Source organism: Salmo salar, chromosome 28, assembly GCF_965601325.2.
Source record: "Salmo salar chromosome 28, fSalSal1, whole genome shotgun sequence".
In the NCBI taxonomy this organism is placed as follows: Eukaryota; Metazoa; Chordata; class Actinopteri; order Salmoniformes; family Salmonidae; genus Salmo; species Salmo salar.
Window position 1 is genome coordinate 43,178,053 of NC_138318.1, and position 21,555 is coordinate 43,199,607.

The following is a 21,555-nucleotide window of genomic DNA, read 5'->3' on the forward strand; positions in this document are numbered from 1 at the left end:
GCCAGTCAACAGTCATCATCAGAGCTGCCCGCCAGTCAACAGTCATCATCAGAGCTGCCCGCCAGTCAACAGTCATCATCAGAGCTGCCCGCCAGTCAACAGTCATCATCAGAGCTGTCCGCCAGTCAACAGTCATCGTCAGAGCTGCCCGCCAGTCAGTCATCGTCAGAGCTGCCCGCCAGTCAACAGTCATCGTCAGAGCTGCCCGCCAGTCAACAGTCATCGTCAGAGCTGCCCGCCAGTCAACAGTCATCGTCAGAGCTGCCCGCCAGTCAACAGTCATCGTCAGAGCTGCCCGCCAGTCAACAGTCATCGTCAGAGCTGCCCGCCAGTCAACAGTCATCGTCAGAGCTGCCCGCCAGTCAACAGTCATCGTCAGAGCTGCCCGCCAGTCAACAGTCATCGTCAGAGCTGCCCGCCAGTCAACAGTCATCGTCAGAGCTGCCCGCCAGTCAACAGTCGTCAGAGCTGCCCGCCTGTCAACAGTCGCCAGAGAGGTCAGACTGCGCTGAACTGCCGGAGTGGTCAGACTGCCCTGAACTGCCGGAGTGGCCAGACTGCGCTGAACTGCCGGAGTGGCCAGACTGCGCTGAACTGCCGGAGTGGCCAGACTGCGCTGAACTGCCGGAGTGGCCAGACTGCGCTGAACTGCCGGAGTGGCCAGACTGCCCTGAATTGCCGGAGTGGCCAGACTGCCCTGAATTGCCGGAGTGGCCAGACTGTCCCGAATTGCCAGACTGCCCAGACTGTCCCGAATTGCCAGACTGCCCAGACTGTCCCGAATTGCCAGACTGCCCAGACTGTCCCGAATTGCCAGACTGCCCAGACTGTCCCGAATTGCCAGACTGTCCCGAATTGCCAGACTGTCCCGAATTGCCAGACTGTCCCGAATTGCCAGACTGTCCCGAATTGCCAGACTGTCCCGAATTGCCAGACTGTCCCGAATTGCCAGACTGTCCCGAATTGCCAGACTGTCCCGAATTGCCAGACTGTCCCGAATTGCCAGACTGCCCAGACTGTCCCGAATTGCCAGACTGCCCAGACTGTCCCGAATTGCCAGACTGCCCAGACTGTCCCGAATTGCCAGACTGCCCAGACTGTCCCGAATTGCCAGACTGCCCAGACTGTCCCGAATTGCCAGACTGCCCAGACTGTCCCGAATTGCCAGACTGCCCAGACTCTCCCGAATTGCCAGACTGGCCCGACTGCCCCCCGGCGATGCCAGACTGGCCCGACTGCCCCCCGGCGATGCCAGAGTGGCCCGACAGCCTGGAACGGCCGGAACCAGAGCCCCCTCCAGAAATAGGTGGGTTGGGGAGGGGGGGTGTAGCACAGTGCCGTCGTTGACGGCAGCCACCCTCCCTTCCCTCCCTTTAGAAAAGGGGACTTTTTGTTGGTGTTGCTTGGGGTTATTTTTTGTTAAGGTGCTTCTGGGGTAGCACCTTTAAGGGGGGGGTACTGTCACGTCCTGGCCAGTATATAAGGTTAATTGTTTTGTAGTTTGGTCAGGGCGTGGCAGGGGGTATTTGTTTTATGTGGTTCGGGGTGTTGTGTTTGTGTAAAGGGTGTTTGATTTAGTATTTCCGGGTTTTGGTTTATGTTTAGTTAATTCTAGGGTTAGTCTAGTGTGTGTGTTTCTATGTTTGGTTGATTGGGGTTGGGACTCTCAGTTGAAGGCAGGTGTTGTCTATCTGCCTTTGATTGAGAGTCCCATATATTAGGGTGTGTTTGTATGTGTTATTTGTGGGTGATTGTTCTGTGTTTCGCCTTGTGCCTTACCAGACTGTTTTTGTTGATCGTTCGTGTTTTGTTATTTTGTATGTTCGTTTTGAAGATAATTAAAAAGCAAGATGAGCATTCACGTACCTGCTGCGTTTTGGTCCTCATTCACCGACAACAACTGTGACACAGTGTGACATCACAGCAGCAAGATGTGTGACCTGTTGCCACAAGAAAAGGTCAACCAGTGAAGAACAAACACCATTGTAAATACAACCCATATTTATGTTTATTTATTTTCCCTTTTGTACTTTAACTATTTGCTCATCGTTCCAACACTGTATAAAGACATAATATGACATTTGACACGTCTTTATTATTTTGGAAATGTTGTGAGTGTAATGTTTACTGTTCATTTTTATTGTTTATTTCACTTTTGTTTATTACCTATTTAACTTGCTTTTTCAATGTAATTATATGTTTCCCATGCCAATAAAGCCCTTAAATTGAATTGAGAGAGAATCTGATCTGTCCAATTATAGAGGTTACAAAGTCCCAGCTTTGTTATGTAACTATACTAACTATTTAACAGACATGTAGACTAAAATAGATCTGTAAATAAAATAAAAACACAAATAAGGGATTATTCTATACTGTTCTATAGTCTGAACCTTTTATTTTATTTAACCTTATTTAACCAGGTATTTATATATTATATATATAACCCTTTATTTAACCAGGTATTTATATATTATATATATAACCCTTTATTTAACCAGGTAGGCTAGTTGAGAACAAGTCCTTTATTTAACCAGGTAGGCTAGTAGAGAACAAGTCCTTTATTTAACCAGGTAGGCTAGTAGAGAACAAGTCCTTTATTTAACCAGGTAGGCCAGTTGAGAACAAGTTTACAACTGCGACCTGGCCAAGATAAAGCAAAGCAGTGAGACACAAACAACAACACAGAGTTACACATGGAATAAACAAGCTTACAGTCAATAATACAATAGAACAAAAAAATAAAGCTTATATACAGTGTGTGCAAATGGCATGAGGATGTATAGCAATAAATAGGCCATAGTAGCGAAGTAATTACAATTTAGCAGATTAACACTGGAGTGATAGATGAGCAGATGATGGTGTGTAAGTAGAAATACTGGTGTGCAAAAGAGCAGCAAAGTAAATAAAAACAATATGGGGATGAGGTAGGTAGATTGGGTGGGCTATTTACAGATGGATTATGTACAGTTGCAGCGATCGGTTAGCTGCTCAGACAGCTGATGTTTAAAGTTGGTGAGGGAAATATAAGTCTCCAGCTTCAGCGATTTTTGCAATTCGTTCCAGTCACTGGCAGCAGAGAACTGGAAGGCAGCCAAAGGAGGTGTTGGCTTTGTAACCTAAGTATTACAAAGCCGGGGAATCTTGTTAGTATAGGCTGATTTATTACATAGGCTACATAAGCATCATTGCCATTTGCCTATAGCCCATCTATTTTGAACAAAAGTTGACAAATACATTTTTATTAAAAAACCTGATCATAACGGACACCACGTCTCTTCACCCAGAAACTACATTTCCCAAAATGCATCGCTCCAAAAGAATGGGGTGCCCCTAAGAATGCCGGAAAATTGGAATACACCAAAGGTTTGTGTTTACTATTCTACATTATATAAAATAATGCAAACATTGTATAAGGTTTTTCAGTATTCTTCTCGTATCCTTCTGTTTTTCTGAAAATATATTTTATGACTCAAAATAACTATAATGGTTAAGGCGATTTACATGTGTATCATGCTTCTTCAACTTGCACACAATCACAAATAAACAGGCAGTTCAGGTTGTAATCAAATGCTGCTAGCTAGGTAACTGTAAAACAAGAACATTCCTGTACGATAATACGATTATATAGAAGTTATGAGCAAGCGGGAAGGTAATCAAATTCATTATTAACATTATGTATGATGTGTAAAGTCGCTATGCTCTGGATTTGATACGGGGCAGAAACTGCAGACGAGTCCTAATTTCTCATCAATGCAGCTCCACATAGCTAGCTAGCTAATCACGTTTGTTCTATAAAGCCTACACTCGCTATATTTATGCACTCAGCCCCAATGGGGTTTGGTAGATGAACAATATACCTCGGCTAATGGCTGTTCTTAGCCCTAACGCAACGCGTAGTGCCTGGATACATCCCTTACCGAGGTGCCTTATTGCTATTATAAACTGGTTACCAATTTAATTAGAGCAGTAAAAATACATGTTTTGTCATACCGTTTATAATGTAAATTATAAACCTAGTGGTTTGAACCCTGAATGCTGATTGGCTAAAAGCTGTGGTGTATTTAAGTAATACGGCCCAAGGAGGTGTGGTATATGGCCAATGTTCCGCGACGCGGAGTGCCTGGATACAGCCCAAGCCCTTAGCTGTGGTATATTGGCCATATACCACAAACCCACAAGGTGCCTTATTGATATCATAAACTGGTTACCAATGTAATTAGAGCAGTAAAAATACATGTTTTGTCATACCTAGGGTCCTTTATTTAACCAGGTAGGCCAGTTGAGAACAAGTCCTTTATTTAACCAGGTAGGCTAGTTGAGAACAAGTCCTTTATTTAACCAGGTAGGCTAGTTGAGAACAAGTACTTTATTTAACCAGGTAGGCCAGTTGAGAACAAGTCCTTTATTTAACCAGGTAGGCTAGTTGAGAACAAGTCCTTTATTTAACCAGGTAGGCTAGTTGAGAACAAGTCCTTTATTTAACCAGGTAGGGAAGTTGAGAACAAGTTCTCATTTACAACTGCGACCTGGCCAAGATTAAGCATGGCAGTGTGACACTAACCACAGCACATAGTTAAACATGGAATGGAATGAACAAAAAATACAGTCAATGACACAATAGAAAAAGTCTATGTACAGTGTGTGCAAATGAGGTAAGATTAGGGAGGTAAGGCAATAAATGGGCCATAGTGGCGAAATAATTACAATTACCGTAATTTCCGGACTATAAGCCGCAACTTTTTTCCCAGGCTTTGAACCTCGCGGCTTAAACAATGACGCGGCTAATATATGGATTTTTCCCGCTTTCAATTTTTTTTGAAAGGAGATGACTTCAGTGGTTTGTTTCAGTGCACAGGAGGAGGAAGATAGTGACCAATGACTTTCTTGGTAGGCTACTGTTTACTGCAAATTTGTAATTTTTTGTTACAAGCCGTGTTTCGTTAAAGCCTGTGTAAAGTTCATTTGTTTCAATGTACCGGTAGGCACCTGCGGCTTATAGACATGCGGCTTATTTATGTTAAAAAAATAAATAAAAAAATATTCAGTGGGTGCGGCTTATATTCAGGTGCGCTTAACAGTCCGGAAATTATGTTATGTCATAATTATGTACAATTCTGGCAAATTAATTACGGTCTTTGTTAGGAATAAATGGACTTCACACAGTTTGCAACGAGCCAGGCGACCCAAACTGCTGCATATACCCTAACTGCTTGCACGGAATGTAAGAGAAGTGACACAATTTCCCTAGTTATAAGAAATTCATGTTAGCAGGCAATATTAACTAAATATGCAGGTTTAAAAATATATACTTGTGTATTGATTTTAAAGAAAGGCATTGATGTTTATGGTTAGGTACATTGGTGCAACGACAGTGCTTTTTTTGCAAATGCGCTTGTTAAATCATCACCCGTTTGTCAAAGTAGGCTGTGATTCGATGAGAAATTAATAGGCATCGATTATATGCAACGCAGGACACGTTAGATAAACTAGTAATATCATCAACCATGTGTAGTTAACTACTGATTATGTTAAGATTGATAGTTTTTTATAAGATAAGTTTAATGCTAGCTAACAACTTACCTTGGCTTCTTGCTGCCCTCGCGTAACAGGTAGTCAGCCTGCCATGCAGGCTCCTCGTGGAGTGCAATGTAAGGCAGGTGGTTAGAGCGTTGGACTAGTAACCGGAAGGTTGCAAAAACGAATCCCCGAGCTGACAAGGTAAAAATCTGTCGTTCTGCCACTGAACAAGGCAGTTAACCCACCGTTCCTAGGCCGTCATTGAAAATAAGAATGTGTTCTTAACTGACTTGCCTAGTTAAATAAAAAAAATAAAAAATAGGCAAATCGGTGTCCAAAAATACCGATTATGAAAACTTGAAATCGACCTCTAGACTAGACAACAGGATAGATAATAGACAGTAGCAGCAGTATACTGTAGGTAGGGGTAAAGGATAGATAATAGACAGTAACAGCAGTATACTGTAGGTAGGGGTAAAGGATAGGTAATAGACAGTAACAGCAGTATACTGTAGGTAGGGGTAAAGGATAGATAATAGACAGTAACAGCAGTATACAGTAGGTAGGGGTAAAGGATAGATAATAGACAGTAACAGCAGTATACAGTAGGTAGGGATAAAGGATAGATAATAGACAGTAACAGCAGTATACTGTAGGTAGGGATAAAGGATAGATAATAGACAGTAACAGCAGTATACTGTAGGTAGGGGTAAAGGATAGGTAATAGACAGTAACAGCAGTATACTGTAGGTAGGGGTAAAGGATAGATAATAGACAGTAGCAGCAGTATACTGTAGGTAGGGGTAAAGGATAGATAATAGACAGTAACAGCAGTATACTGTAGGTAGGGGTAAAGGATAGATAATAGACAGTAACAGCAGTATACTGTAGGTAGGGGTAAAGGATAGATAATAGACAGTAGCAGCAGTATACTGTAGGTAGGGGTAAAGGATAGGTAATAGACAGTAGCAGCAGTATACTGTAGGTAGGGGTAAAGGATAGATAATAGACAGTAACAGCAGTATACTGTAGGTAGGGGTAAAGGATAGATAATAGACTGTAACAGCAGTATACTGTAGGTAGGGGTAAAGGATAGATAATAGACAGTAACAGCAGTATACTGTAGGTAGGGGTAAAGGATAGATAATAGACAGTAACAGCAGTATACTGTAGGTAGGGGTAAAGGATAGATAATAGACAGTAACAGCAGTATACTGTAGGTAGGGGTAAAGGATAGATAATAGACAGTAACAGCAGTATACTGTAGGTAGGGGTAAAGGATAGATAATAGACAGTAACAACTTATATTCAGGTGCGCTCAATAGTCCGGAAATTACGGTAAGCAATTAAGCACTGGAATGATAGAGACTGGAGTGATAGATGTGCAGAAGATGAATGTGCAAGTAGAGATACTGGGGTGCAAAAAACAAAACAGTAGGGGATGAGGTAGTTGGATGGGCTATTTACAGATGGGCTATGTACAGGTGCAGTGACCTGTGAGCTGCTCTGACAGCTGGTGCTTATTAAAGCTAGTGAGGGAGATATGAGTCTCCAGCTTCAGTGATTTTTGCAGTTCGTTCCAGTCATTGGCAGCAGAAGGAAGGAAAGGCAGCCAAACGAGGAATTGGCTTTGGGGGAGACCAGTGAGATATACCTGCTGGAGCGCGTGCTACAGGTGGGTGCTGCTATGGTGACCAGTGAGCTGAGATAAGGCGGGGCTTTACCTAGCAGAGACTTATAGATGACCTGGTGCCAGTGGGTTTGGTGAGGAATATGTAGCGAGGTCCAGCCAACGAGAGCATACAGGTTACAGTGGTGGGTAGTATATATGGGGCTTTGGTGACAAAACGGATGGCACTGTGATAGACTGCATCCAGTTTGCTGAGTAGAGTGTTGGAGGCTATTTTGTAAATGACATTGCCGAAGTCAAGGATCGGTAGGATAGTCAGTTTTACGAGGGTATGTTTGGCAGCATGAGTGAAGTGTGCTTTGTTTGCGAAATAGGGAGCCGATTCTAGATTTAATTTTGGATTGGAGATGTTTAATGTGAGTCTGGAAGGAGAGTTTACAGTCTAACTAGACACCTAGGTATTTGTAGTTGTCCACATGGTTCTGACACAAGTCAGAACCATCCAGAGTAGTGATGCTAGGTATTTGTAGATGTCAGAACTGATAAACTTTGTCCTCTGGTTTTTGCCAGCCATATCAGTTCTGTTATACTCACAGACATTATTTTAACAGTTTTGGAAACCTTAGAGTGTTTTCTATCGAATACTACCAATATATAGCTTCTGGGCCTGAGTAACAGGCAGTTTACTTTGGGCACCTCATTTATCCAAACTTCCGAATACTGCCCCCTAGCCCGAAGAAGTTAACACAGTGTCCAAAGAAGGGCCAGATGTATACAGAATGGTATCGTCTGCGTAGAGGTGGATCAGGGAATCACCAGCAGCAAGAGTGACATCGTTGATATATACAGAGAAAAGAGTTGGCTCGTGAATTGAACCCTGTGGCACCCCCATAGAGACTGCCAGAGATCCAGACAACAGGCCCTCCGATTTGACACACTGAACTCTGTCTGAGAAGTAGTTGGTGAACCAGGCGAGGCAGTTGTTTGAGAAACCAAGGCTGTTGAGTCTGCCGATAAGAATGTGGTGATTGACAGAGTCGAAAGTCTTGGCCAGGTCGATGAATAGAGCTGCACAGTATTGTCTCTTATCGATGGCGGTTATGATATCGTTTAGGACCTTGAGCGTGGCTGAGGTGCACCCATGACCAGCTCTGAAACCAGATTGCATAGCGGAGAAGGTACGGTGGGATTCGAAATGGTCGGTGATCTGTTTGTTTACTTGGCTTTCGAAGACTTTAGAAAGGCAGGGTAGGATAGATATAGGTCTGTAACAGTTTGGGTCTAGAGTGTCTCCCCCTTTGATGAGGGGTATGACCGCGGCAGCTTTCCAATCTTTGGGGATCTCAAACGATACGAAAGAGAGGTTGAACAGGCTAGTAATAGGGGTTGCAACAATTTCGGCTGATCATTTTAGGAAGAGAGGGTCCAGATTGACTGGTCCTTGTTGGACTATTAACCGAAAGGTTGCAAGATCGAATCCCCGAGCTGACAAGGTACAAAATCTGTCGTTGTACCCCTGAACAAGGCAGTTAACTGCAGTTACCTATCGGTTACTAGTCCAACGCTCCAACCACTAGGCTACGCTGCCACCTCCAATAGAAGTAGAGGGACTTTAGTCAGACGTTGCTTGTTGTGAGCGCTGAGGGAACTTTATGCACTTGGCCAGATGATTCTGCATCTATGTTGCATTCTTCACATATGATTTGGCCCAGTATTAGCACATGTACACAGCTTTTCCTTCTATATTAGCTGCAGTGAAATGTCTCCACACATCAGATAGTGCCCATGGCATTTTCCTGTAAAGATTAGGGAAAAATGTGTAAAAATAAATAAATACAATTCAATGTACAGAAAAATTGTTAAGCAGTTAGATTAAACAACTCCTTTGTTAAAATGAAACATGTATGGAAACAGGTGAATTAACACTCCTTTAGTTAGCAGGCTCAAGCAAGCTAAAACCCACATAGTAGCAAAAACTAAGTAGCAGAAATTGTTAACAAGTTAGAAATTATTTAAAACACACTTTGCTGTAGGCTACTATTTACTATTTAACAAAAAAATCATGTATGTCATATAAAAAATATTCACTGTAATCAAACCTTACCAGAAAGCATGTAGTCCGTGGCTCAGACAGTGTAGTAGTGTGGGCTCAATAGCGTCTCATTAGTGTGCAAGATCTTGAGAATCAGCTGTACATGTGATGGAAGAATGCACTGTGCATGCAGAGGGTTGCAATTCCATTGAATTGGGGATAGTTTAACCAAAATATGCCAAAAGACCTAGAATTACATTGTGTGTATCCCACAAAAAGGTTCTCTGTTATAAGCTATTTATTTTGATGAATTTAAACAAAATCCCCAGCCTTAAGTTTCCGACCTTTTGCAACCCTAGTCATACATGTGGTATAGGGTCTGATATACCACGTCTGTCAGCCAATCAGCATTCAGGGCTTGAGCCACCCAGTTTATAACAGACCATATAACATGGGTATTAAGTCTTTTAATTATGTTGGTAACCAGTTTATAATAGCATTAAGGCACCTCGGGGGTTTGTGGTATATGGCCAATACACCACAGCTAAGGGCTGTATCCAGGCACTCCACGTTGTGTTGTGCCTAAGAACATTACTTCGCCGTGGTATATTGGCCATATACCACAAACCCCCGAGGTGCTGTATTACTTAAATATAATATGAATCTTTCATCTGTAATCTCTGTAATATTTCTCGTCAGGTGAAGGGTATTTTATTGAACCTTTATTTAACTGGGCAAGTCATTTAAGAACAAATTCTTATTTACAATGACGACCTACCAAAAGGCAATAGGCCTCCTGCGGGGACGGGAGCTGGGATTAAAAATATAAATAAATAAAATAAAAATATAGGACAAAACACACATCACGACAAGAGAGACAACACAACACGACATAAAGAGAGACATAAGACAACAACACAGCATGGCAGCAACACATGACAACACAGCATGATAACAACACAACATGACAACAACATGGTAGCAACACAACATGACAACACAGCATGGCAGCAACACAACATGACAACACAACATGGCAGCAACACATGACAACACAGCATGGTAGCAACACAACATGACAACACAACATGGCAGCAACACATGACAACACAGCATGGCAGCAACACATGACAACACAGCATGGCAGCAACACATGACAACACAGCATGGCAGCAACACAACATGACAACAGCATGGCAGCAACACATGACAACACAGCATGGCAGCAACACATGACAACACAGCATGGCAGCAACACAACATGACAACAGCATGGCAGCAACACAACATGACAACACAGCATGGCAGCAACACAACATGACAACACAGCATGGCAGCAACACAACATGACAACACAGCATGGCAGCAACACAACATGACAACACAGCATGGCAGCAACACAGCATGACAACACAGCATGGTAGCAACACAACATGACAACACAGCATGGCAGCAACACAGCATGGTAGCAACACATGACAACACAGCATGGCAGCAACACATGACAACACAGCATGGCAGCAACACATGACAACACAGCATGGCAGCAACACATGACAACACAGCATGGCAGCAACACATGACAACACAGCATGGCAGCAACACATGACAACACAGCATGGCAGCAACACATGACAACACAGCATGGCAGCAACACATGACGACACAGCATGGCAGCAACACATGACAACACAGCATGGTAGCAACACAAGACAACAACATGGTAGCAACACAAGACAACACAGCATGGCAGCAACACATGACAACAACATGGTAGCAACACAAGACAACACAGCATGGCAGCAACACAACATGACAACACAGCATGGCAGCAACACAACATGACAACACAGCATGGCAGCAACACATGACAACACAGCATGGTAGCAACACATGACAACACAGCATGGCAGCAACACATGACAACACAGCATGGCAGCAACACAAGACAACACAGCATGGCAGCAACACAAGACAACACAGCATGGCAGCAACACAAGACAACACAGCATGGCAGCAACACATGACAACACAGCATGGCAGCAACACATGACAACACAGCATGGCAGCAACACATGACAACACAGCATGGCAGCAACACATGACAACACAGCATGGCAGCAACACAAGACAACACAGCATGGCAGCAACACAACATGACAACACAGCATGGCAGCAACACAACATGACAACACAGCATGGCAGCAACACAACATGACAACACAGCATGGTAGCAACACAAGACAACACAGCATGGTAGCAACACAAGACAACACAGCATGGCAGCAACACATGACAACACAGCATGGCAGCAACACAACATGACAACACAGCATGGCAGCAACACATGACAACACAGCATGGCAGCAACACAACATGACAACACAACATGGCAGCAACACATGACAACACAGCATGGTAGCAACACAACATGACAACACAACATGGCAGCAACACATGATAACACAGCATGGCAGCAACACATGACAACACAGCATGGCAGCAACACATGACAACACAGCATGGCAGCAACACAACATGACAACAGCATGGCAGCAACACATGACAACACAGCATGGCAGCAACACAACATGACAACACAGCATGGCAGCAACACAACATGACAACACAGCATGGCAGCAACACAACATGACAACACAGCATGGCAGCAACACAAGACAACACAGCATGGCAGCAACACATGACAACACAGCATGGTAGCAACACATGACAACACAGCATGGCAGCAACACAACATGACAACACAGCATGGCAGCAACACATGACAACACAGCATGGCAGCAACACAACATGACAACACAGCATGGCAGCAACACAAGACAACACAGCATGGTAGCAACACATGACAACACAGCATGGTAGCAACACATGACAACACAGCATGGCAGCAACACAACATGACAACACAGCATGGTAGCAACACAAGACAACACAGCATGGTAGCAACACAAGACAACACAGCATGGCAGCAACACATGACAACACAGCATGGCAGCAACACAACATGACAACACAGCATGGCAGCAACACATGACAACACAGCATGGCAGCAACACAACATGACAACACAACATGGCAGCAACACATGACAACACAGCATGGTAGCAACACAACATGACAACACAACATGGCAGCAACACATGACAACACAGCATGGCAGCAACACATGACAACACAGCATGGCAGCAACACATGACAACACAGCATGGCAGCAACACAACATGACAACAGCATGGCAGCAACACATGACAACACAGCATGGCAGCAACACAACATGACAACAACATGGCAGCAACACAACATGACAACACAGCATGGCAGCAACACAACATGACAACACAGCATGGCAGCAACACAAGACAACACAGCATGGCAGCAACACATGACAACACAGCATGGTAGCAACACATGACAACACAGCATGGCAGCAACACAACATGACAACACAGCATGGCAGCAACACATGACAACACAGCATGGCAGCAACACAACATGACAACACAGCATGGCAGCAACACAAGACAACACAGCATGGTAGCAACACATGACAACACAGCATGGCAGCAACACATGACAACACAGCATGGTAGCAACACATGACAACACAGCATGGTAGCAACACATGACAACACAGCAAGGCAGCAACACATGACAACACAGCATGGTAGCAACACAACATGACAACAACATGGTAGCAACACAACATGACAACAACATGGTAGCAACACATGACAACACAGCATAGTAGCAACACATGACAACACAGCATGGCAGCAACACATGACAACACAGCATGGCAGCAACACATGACAACACAGCATGGCAGCAACACAACATGACAACAACATGGTAGCAACACAACATGACAACACAGCATGGTAGCAACACATGACAACACAGCATGGCAGCAACACAACATGACAACACAGCATGGTAGCAACACATGACAACACAGCATGGTAGCAACACATGACAACACAGCATGGCAGCAACACAGCATGACAACAACATGGTAGCAACACAACATGGCAGCAGCACAGGGTACAACCATTATTGGGCACAGACAACAGCACAAAGGGCAAGAAGGTAGAGACAACAATACATCACTCGAAGCAGCCACAACTGTCAGTAAGTTTCCATGATTGAGTCTTTGAATGAAGAGATGGAGATAAAACTGTGCAGTTTGAGTGTTTGTTGCAGCTCGTTCCAGTCGCTAGCTGCATCGAACTGAAAAGACGAGCGACCCAGGGATGTGTGTACTTTGGGGACCTTTAACAGAATGTGACTGGCAGAACGGGTGTTGTATGTGGAGGATGAGGGCTGAAGTAGATATCTCAGATAGGGGGGAGTGAACGGGTGCTGTATGTGGAGGATGAGGGCTGCAGTAGATATCTCAGATAGGGGGGAGTGAACGGGTGCTGTATGTGGAGGATGAGGGCTGCAGTAGATATCTCAGATAGTGGGGAGTGAACGGGTGCTGTATGTGGAGGATGAGGGCTGCAGTAGATATCTCAGGGATGTCCTCATCTGTAATCTCCCTGTCTCTCCTCAGGTAAAGGATGTCCTCATCTGTAATCTCCCTGTCTCTCCTCAGGTAAAGGATGTCCTCATCTGTAATCTCCCTGTCTCTCCTCAGGTAAAGGATGTCCTCATCTGTAATCTCCCTGTCTCTCCTCAGGTAAAGGATGTCCTCATCTGTAATCTCCCTGTCTCTCCTCAGGTAAAGGAGATCCTCATCTGTAATCTCCCTGTCTCTCCTCAGGTAAAGGATGTCCTCATCTGTAATCTCCCTGTCTCTCTCCTCAGGTAAAGGATGTCCTCATCTGTAATCTCCCTGTCCTCAGGTAAAGGATGTCCTCATCTGTAATCTCCCTGTCTCTCCTCAGGTAAAGGATGTCCTCATCTGTAATCTCCCTGTCCTCAGGTAAAGGATGTCCTCATCTGTAATCTCCCTGTCTCTCCTCAGGTAAAGGATGTCCTCATCTGTAATCTCCCTGTCTCTCTCCTCAGGTAAAGGATGTCCTCATCTGTAATCTCCCTGTCTCTCTCCTCAGGTAAAGGATGTCCTCATCTGTAATCTCCCTGTCTCTCCTCAGGTAAAGGATATCCTCATCTGTAATCTCCCTGTCTCTCTCCTCAGGTAAAGGATGTCCTCATCTGTAATCTCCCTGTCTCTCCTCAGGTAAAGGATGTCCTCATCTGTAATCTCCCTGTCTCTCCTCAGGTAAAGGATGTCCTCATCTGTAATCTCCCTGTCTCTCTGCTTTTTTTAAACATTTTACCTTTATTTAACTGGGCAAGTCAGTTAAAAACTAATTCTTATTTTCAATGAGGGCCTAGGAACAGTGTGTTAACTGCCTTATTCAGGGTCAGAACGACAGATTTGTACCTTGTCAGCTCGGGGATTCGATCCAGCAGCCTTTCTAGTCCAACGCTCTAACCACGAGGCTACCTGCCGCCCCTCCTCAGGTGAAGGGTATCCTCGGAGGATGAAGACCAGTCAGAAAACAGATGACCGCGACACAGGAGATAACTTGACATCACCTGTGATGTCTGCATTCAAAGGTATCCACTAGATCATTTCCTGTGGTACCTGAATGTACATTCAGCCCAGAGTACACTCCTCCTTCCACCTCCCCCTCTTCACCACCTCCTCTCCCTTTACTCCCCCTTCTCCCTACCCCTCTTCACCTCCTCCTCTCCCTCCCCCTCTTCACCACCTCCTCTCTCTTCACTACTAATCATACCATTATAGTTGTGGTAGAATGAGATGCAGCTGTTAGCAGTTTCTGTTATTCTTCAATAACACAACCCCCCAAAGCAAATCAGGGGGAGAAAAATAGGTTTATTCAGAGAGGACAGCCTGTCCTCAGCTAGCTGGTCCCAGTGTAATGTTAATACCCAGCAGGTAGATGTCCAGCCTGTCCTCAGCTTGCTGGTCCCAGTGTAATGTTAATACCCAGCGGGTAGATGTCCAGCCTGTCCTCAGCTAGCTGGTCCCAGTGTAATGTTAATACCCAGCGGGTAGATGTCCAGCCTGTCCTCAGCTAGCTGGTCCCAGTGTAATGTTAATACCCAGCAGGTAGATGTCCAGCCTGTCCTCAGCTAGCTGGTCCCAGTGTAATGTTAATACCCAGCAGGTAGATGTCCAGCCTGTCCTCAGCTAGCTGGTCCCAGTGTAATGTTAATACCCAGCAGGTAGATGCCAGCCTGTCCTCAGCTAGCTGGTCCCAGTGTAATGTTAATACCCAGCAGGTAGATGTCCAGCCTGTCCTCAGCTTGCTGGTCCCAGTGTAATGTTAATACCCAGCGGGTAGATGTCCAGCCTGTCCTCAGCTAGCTGGTCCCAGTGTAATGTTAATACCCAGCGGGTAGATGTCCAGCCTGTCCTCAGCTAGCTGGTCCCAGTGTAATGTTAATACCCAGCAGGTAGATGTCCAGCCTGTCCTCAGCTAGCTGGTCCCAGTGTAATGTTAATACCCAGCAGGTAGATGTCCAGCCTGTCCTCAGCTAGCTGGTCCCAGTGTAATGTTAATACCCAGCAGGTAGATGTCCAGCCTGTCCTCAGCTAGCTGGTCCCAGTGTAATGTTAATACCCAGCAGGTAGATGTCCAGCCTGTCCTCAGCTAGCTGGTCCCAGTGTAATGTTAATACCCAGCGGGTAGATGTCCAGCCTGTCCTCAGCTAGCTGGTCCCAGTGTAATGTTAATACCCAGCAGGTAGATGTCCAGCCTGTCCTCAGCTAGCTGGTCCCAGTGTAATGTTAATACCCAGCAGGTAGATGTCCAGCCTGTCCTCAGCTAGCTGGTCCCAGTGTAATGTTAATACCCAGCAGGTAGATGTCCAGCCTGTCCTCAGCTAGCTGGTCCCAGTGTAATGTTAATACCCAGCAGGTAGATGTCCAGCCTGTCCTCAGCTAGCTGGTCCCAGTGTAATGTTAATACCCAGCAGGTAGATGTCCAGCCTGTCCTCAGCTAGCTGGTCCCAGTGTAATGTTAATACCCAGCAGGTAGATGTCCAGCCTGTCCTCAGCTAGCTGGTCCCAGTGTAATGTTAATACCCAGCAGGTAGATGTCCAGCCTGTCCTCAGCTAGCTGGTCCCAGTGTAATGTTAATACCCAGCGGGTAGATGTCCAGCCTGTCCTCAGCTAGCTGGTCCCAGTGTAATGTTAATACCCAGCAGGTAGATGTCCAGCCTGTCCTCAGCTAGCTGGTCCCAGTGTAATGTTAATACCCAGCAGGTAGATGTCCAGCCTGTCCTCAGCTAGCTGGTCCCAGTGTAATGTTAATACCCAGCGGGTAGATGTCCAGCCTGTCCTCGGCTAGCTGGTCCCAGTGTAATGTTAATACCCAGCGGGTAGATGTCCAGCCTGTCCTCGGCTAGCTGGTCCCAGTGTAATGTTAATACCCAGCGGGTAGATGTCCAGCCTGTCCTCGGCTAGCTGGTCCCAGTGTAATGTTAATACCCAGCGGGTAGATGTCCAGCCTGTCCTCGGCTAGCTGGTCCCAGTGTAATGTTAATACCCAGCGGGTAGATGTCCAGCCTGTCCTCGGCTAGCTGGTCCCAGTGTAATGTTAATACCCAGCGGGTAGATGTCCAGCCTGTCCTCGGCTAGCTGGTCCCAGTGTAATGTTAATACCCAGCTGGTAGATGTCCAGCCTGTCCTCAGCTAGCTGGTCCCAGTGTAATGTTAATACCCAGCAGGTAGATGTCCAGCCTGTCCTCAGCTAGCTGGTCCCAGTGTAATGTTAATACCCAGCAGGTAGCTGTCCAGCCTGTCCTCAGCTAGCTGGTCCCAGTGTAATGTTAATACCCAGCAGGTAGATGTCCAGCCTGTCCTCAGCTAGCTGGTCCCAGTGTAATGTTAATACCCAGCAGGTAGCTGTCCAGCCTGTCCTCAGCTAGCTGGTCCCAGTGTAATGTTAATACCCAGCAGGTAGATGTCCAGCCTGTCCTCAGCTAGCTGGTCCCAGTGTAATGTTAATACCCAGCAGGTAGATGTCCAGCCTGTCCTCAGCTAGCTGGTCCCAGTGTAATGTTAATACCCAGCAGGTAGATGTCCAGCCTGTCCTCAGCTAGCTGGTCCCAGTGTAATGTTAATACCCAGCAGGTAGATGTCCAGCCTGTCCTCAGCTTGCTGGTCCCAGTGTAATGTTAATACCCAGCAGGTAGATGTCCAGCCTGTCCTCAGCTAGCTGGTCCCAGTGTAATGTTAATACCCAGCAGGTAGATGTCCAGCCTGTCCTCAGCTAGCTGGTCCCAGTGTAATGTTAATACCCAGCAGGTAGATGTCCAGCCTGTCCTCAACTAGCTGGTCCCAGTGTAATGTTAATACCCAGCAGGTAGATGTCCAGCCTGTCCTCAGCTAGCTGGTCCCAGTGTAATGTTAATACCCAGCAGGTAGATGTCCAGCCTGTCCTCAGCTAGCTGGTCCCAGTGTAATGTTAATACCCAGCAGGTAGCTGTCCAGCCTGTCCTCAGCTAGCTGGTCCCAGTGTAATGTTAATACCCAGCAGGTAGATGTCCAGCCTGTCCTCAGCTAGCTGGTCCCAGTGTAATGTTAATACCCAGCAGGTAGATGTCCAGCCTGTCCTCAGCTAGCTGGTCCCAGTGTAATGTTAATACCCAGCAGGTAGCTGTCCAGCCTGTCCTCAGCTAGCTGGTCCCAGTGTAATGTTAATACCCAGCAGGTAGATGTCCAGCCTGTCCTCAGCTAGCTGGTCCCAGTGTAATGTTAATACCCAGCAGGTAGATGTCCAGCCTGTCCTCAGCTAGCTGGTCCCAGTGTAATGTTAATACCCAGCAGGTAGATGTCCAGCCTGTCCTCAGCTAGCTGGTCCCAGTGTAATGTTAATACCCAGCAGGTAGATGTCCAGCCTGTCCTCAGCTTGCTGGTCCCAGTGTAATGTTAATACCCAGCGGGTAGATGTCCAGCCTGTCCTCAGCTAGCTGGTCCCAGTGTAATGTTAATACCCAGCGGGTAGATGTCCAGCCTGTCCTCAGCTAGCTGGTCCCAGTGTAATGTTAATACCCAGCAGGTAGATGTCCAGCCTGTCCTCAGCTAGCTGGTCCCAGTGTAATGTTAATACCCAGCAGGTAGATGTCCAGCCTGTCCTCAGCTAGCTGGTCCCAGTGTAATGTTAATACCCAGCAGGTAGATGTCCAGCCTGTCCTCAGCTAGCTGGTCCCAGTGTAATGTTAATACCCAGCAGGTAGATGTCCAGCCTGTCCTCAGCTAGCTGGTCCCAGTGTAATGTTAATACCCAGCGGGTAGATGTCCAGCCTGTCCTCAGCTAGCTGGTCCCAGTGTAATGTTAATACCCAGCGGGTAGATGTCCAGCCTGTCCTCAGCTAGCTGGTCCCAGTGTAATGTTAATACCCAGCAGGTAGATGTCCAGCCTGTCCTCAGCTAGCTGGTCCCAGTGTAATGTTAATACCCAGCAGGTAGATGTCCAGCCTGTCCTCAGCTAGCTGGTCCCAGTGTAATGTTAATACCCAGCAGGTAGATGTCCAGCCTGTCCTCAGCTAGCTGGTCCCAGTGTAATGTTAATACCCAGCAGGTAGATGTCCAGCCTGTCCTCAGCTAGCTGGTCCCAGTGTAATGTTAATACCCAGCAGGTAGATGTCCAGCCTGTCCTCAGCTAGCTGGTCCCAGTGTAATGTTAATACCCAGCAGGTAGATGTCCAGCCTGTCCTCAGCTAGCTGGTCCCAGTGTAATGTTAATACCCAGCAGGTAGATGTCCAGCCTGTCCTCAGCTAGCTGGTCCCAGTGTAATGTTAATACCCAGCAGGTAGATGTCCAGCCTGTCCTCAGCTAGCTGGTCCCAGTGTAATGTTAATACCCAGCAGGTAGATGTCCAGCCTGTCCTCAGCTAGCTGGTCCCAGTGTAATGTTAATACCCAGCAGGTAGATGTCCAGCCTGTCCTCAGCTAGCTGGTCCCAGTGTAATGTTAATACCCAGCAGGTAGATGTCCAGCCTGTCCTCAGCTAGCTGGTCCCAGTGTAATGTTAATACCCAGCAGGTAGATGTCCAGCCTGTCCTCAGCTAGCTGGTCCCAGTGTAATGTTAATACCCAGCAGGTAGATGTCCAGCCTGTCCTCAGCTAGCTGGTCCCAGTGTAGCCTTAACCAATCAGAAGTCCCCTGTCCTCAGCTATTCTCCACTGAACTAATGAACAGGAAGCCATTTATAACCCCTCCACCCCCTTGCCTGGGGTTAACCAATCAGAAGTCCTTGCAGTACAACTGGGCCAATGGCCAATCCCTATTGACCGTTAGTACTCTAGTTTTTAGTCCTCTCATCCTCCGCGTTGTGTATTTATCTTCAAACTGTTCTTATATAGCCTACTAATCCGATATTTCTACCTTGCCAGTGTTCCAGCAGGAGCTCGACACCAAGCATGACAAGCATGAGCGCCTGGTCAAACTCAGCAGAGACATCACCATTGAAAGCAAGAGGACAATATTTCTACTGCACAGAGTCACCAGGTAAATTGTCTGAACTACAAAATGGAGTCTTCCAGGGTCCTTAGGAGGTCCTCAGCGGCCACGTTTGAAAGAAAAAAACTGTATAGGAAAAATGTTAACCTCATATATATTTGGCCACTTCTTATGGTTTCAAATCAAATGCAGTGTTTAATATCATCTAGGTTAGCCAAATGCAGTGTTTAATATCATCTAGGTTAGCCAAATGCAGTGTTAAATATCATCTAGGTTAGCCAAATGCAGTGTTAAATAGCATCTAGGTTAGCCAAATGCAGTGTTTAATAGCATCTAGGTTAGCCAAATGCAGTGTTAAATATCATCTAGGTTAGCCAAATGCAGTGTTTAATATCATCTAGGTTAGCCAAATGCAGTGTTTAATAGCATCTAGGTTAGCCAAATGCAGTGTTTAATAGCATCTAGGTTAGCCAAATGCAGTGTTTAATATCATCTAGGTTAGCCAAATGCAGTGTTTAATATCATCTAGGTTAGCCAAATGCAGTGTTTAATATCATCTAGGTTAGCCAAATGCAGTGTTTAATAGCATCTAAGTTAGCCAAATGCAGTGTTAAATATCATCTAGGTTAGCCAAATGCAGTGTTTAATATCATCTAGGTTAGCCAAATGCAGTGTTTAATATCATCTAGGTTAGCCAAATGCAGTGTTTAATAGCATCTAGGTTAGCCAAATGCAGTGTTTAATAGCATCTAGGTTAGCCAAATGCAGTGTTAAATATCATCTAGGTTAGCCAAATGCAGTGTTTAATATCATCTAGGTTAGCCAAATGCAGTGTTAAATATCATCTAGGTTAGCCAAATGCAGTGTTTAATATCATCTAGGTTAGCCAAATGCAGTGTTTAATAGCATCTAGGTTAGCCAAATGCAGTGTTAAATATCATCTAGGTTAGCCAAATGCAGTGTTAAATATCATCTAGGTTAGCCAAATGCAGTGTTTAATAGCATCTAAGTTAGCCAAATGCAGTGTTTAATATCATCTAGGTTAGCCAAATGCAGTGTTTAATATCATCTAGGTTAGCCAAATGCAGTGTTTAATATCAGATTTACTATAAGAAAAATTGGATTACCTTTGCTCTTCTTCGTCAGAATGCACTCCCAGGACTTCTACTTCAACAACAAATGTTGTTTTGGGTCGAAATAATCCATAGTTATATCCAAATAGCTCCGTTTTGTTCGTGCGTTCAAGTCACTAACCGAAGGGTGACGCGCCGGCGCATTTCGTGACAAAGAATTTCAAAATATTCCATTACCGTACCTTGAAGCATGTCAAACGCTGTTTAAAATACATTTTTATGCTATTTTTCTCGTAAAATAGCGATATAATTCCAACCGGGCGACGTTGTGTTCATTCAAACACTGAAAGAAAAACATGGAGTCGTCTCGTGCACGCGCGCCTCAGTGTCATTGTTCTCAGCAGGACCACTCACAAAAAACCCTGCTGTTTTTCGCCCAGAGACTGGAGAGCTCTCATTCCACTTTCTGGCGCCTTCCTAGAGCCAATGGAAGCCTTAGAAAATGTCACGTTACAGCAGAGATGCTGTATATTTGACATAGATGCCCTAGAAGGAGAACAAATTGTCAGACAGGGCACTTCCTGTATAAAATCTTCTCAGGTTTTTGCCTGCCATATGGGTTCTGTTATACTCACAGACACCATTCAAACAGTTTTAGAAACTTTAGGGTGGTTTCTATCCAAATCTACTAATTATATGCATATTCTAGTTTCTGGGCAGGAGTAGTAACCAGATTAAATTGGGTACGGTTTTTATCCGGCCGTGAAAATACTGCCCCCTATCCCAAACAGGTTTTAAGGTCATTGATTAGTTAGGATTTGATTTGATTTGGTAGATAT

The 21,555-nt window shown here is 45.4% G+C and overlaps 1 protein-coding gene across 5 annotated transcripts in view; it reads left to right on the forward strand.

Moving 5' to 3' along the window:
- The first annotated feature begins 3,339 nt into the window (after positions 1 to 3,339).
- The window catches only part of tsnax (translin-associated factor X), a 47,211-nt gene continuing 28,995 nt past the window's right edge, over positions 3,340 to 21,555 (forward strand). Inside the window, exons 1-3 of one of the 5 annotated variants that reach the window (XM_082970345.1) lie at positions 3,340 to 3,363; positions 14,670 to 14,765; positions 19,577 to 19,691. In XM_082970345.1, the coding sequence (XP_082826471.1) occupies positions 14,690 to 14,765; positions 19,577 to 19,691 (191 nt within the window). In that variant the 5' untranslated portion in view covers positions 3,340 to 3,363; positions 14,670 to 14,689. 5 annotated transcript variants of the gene reach the window in all.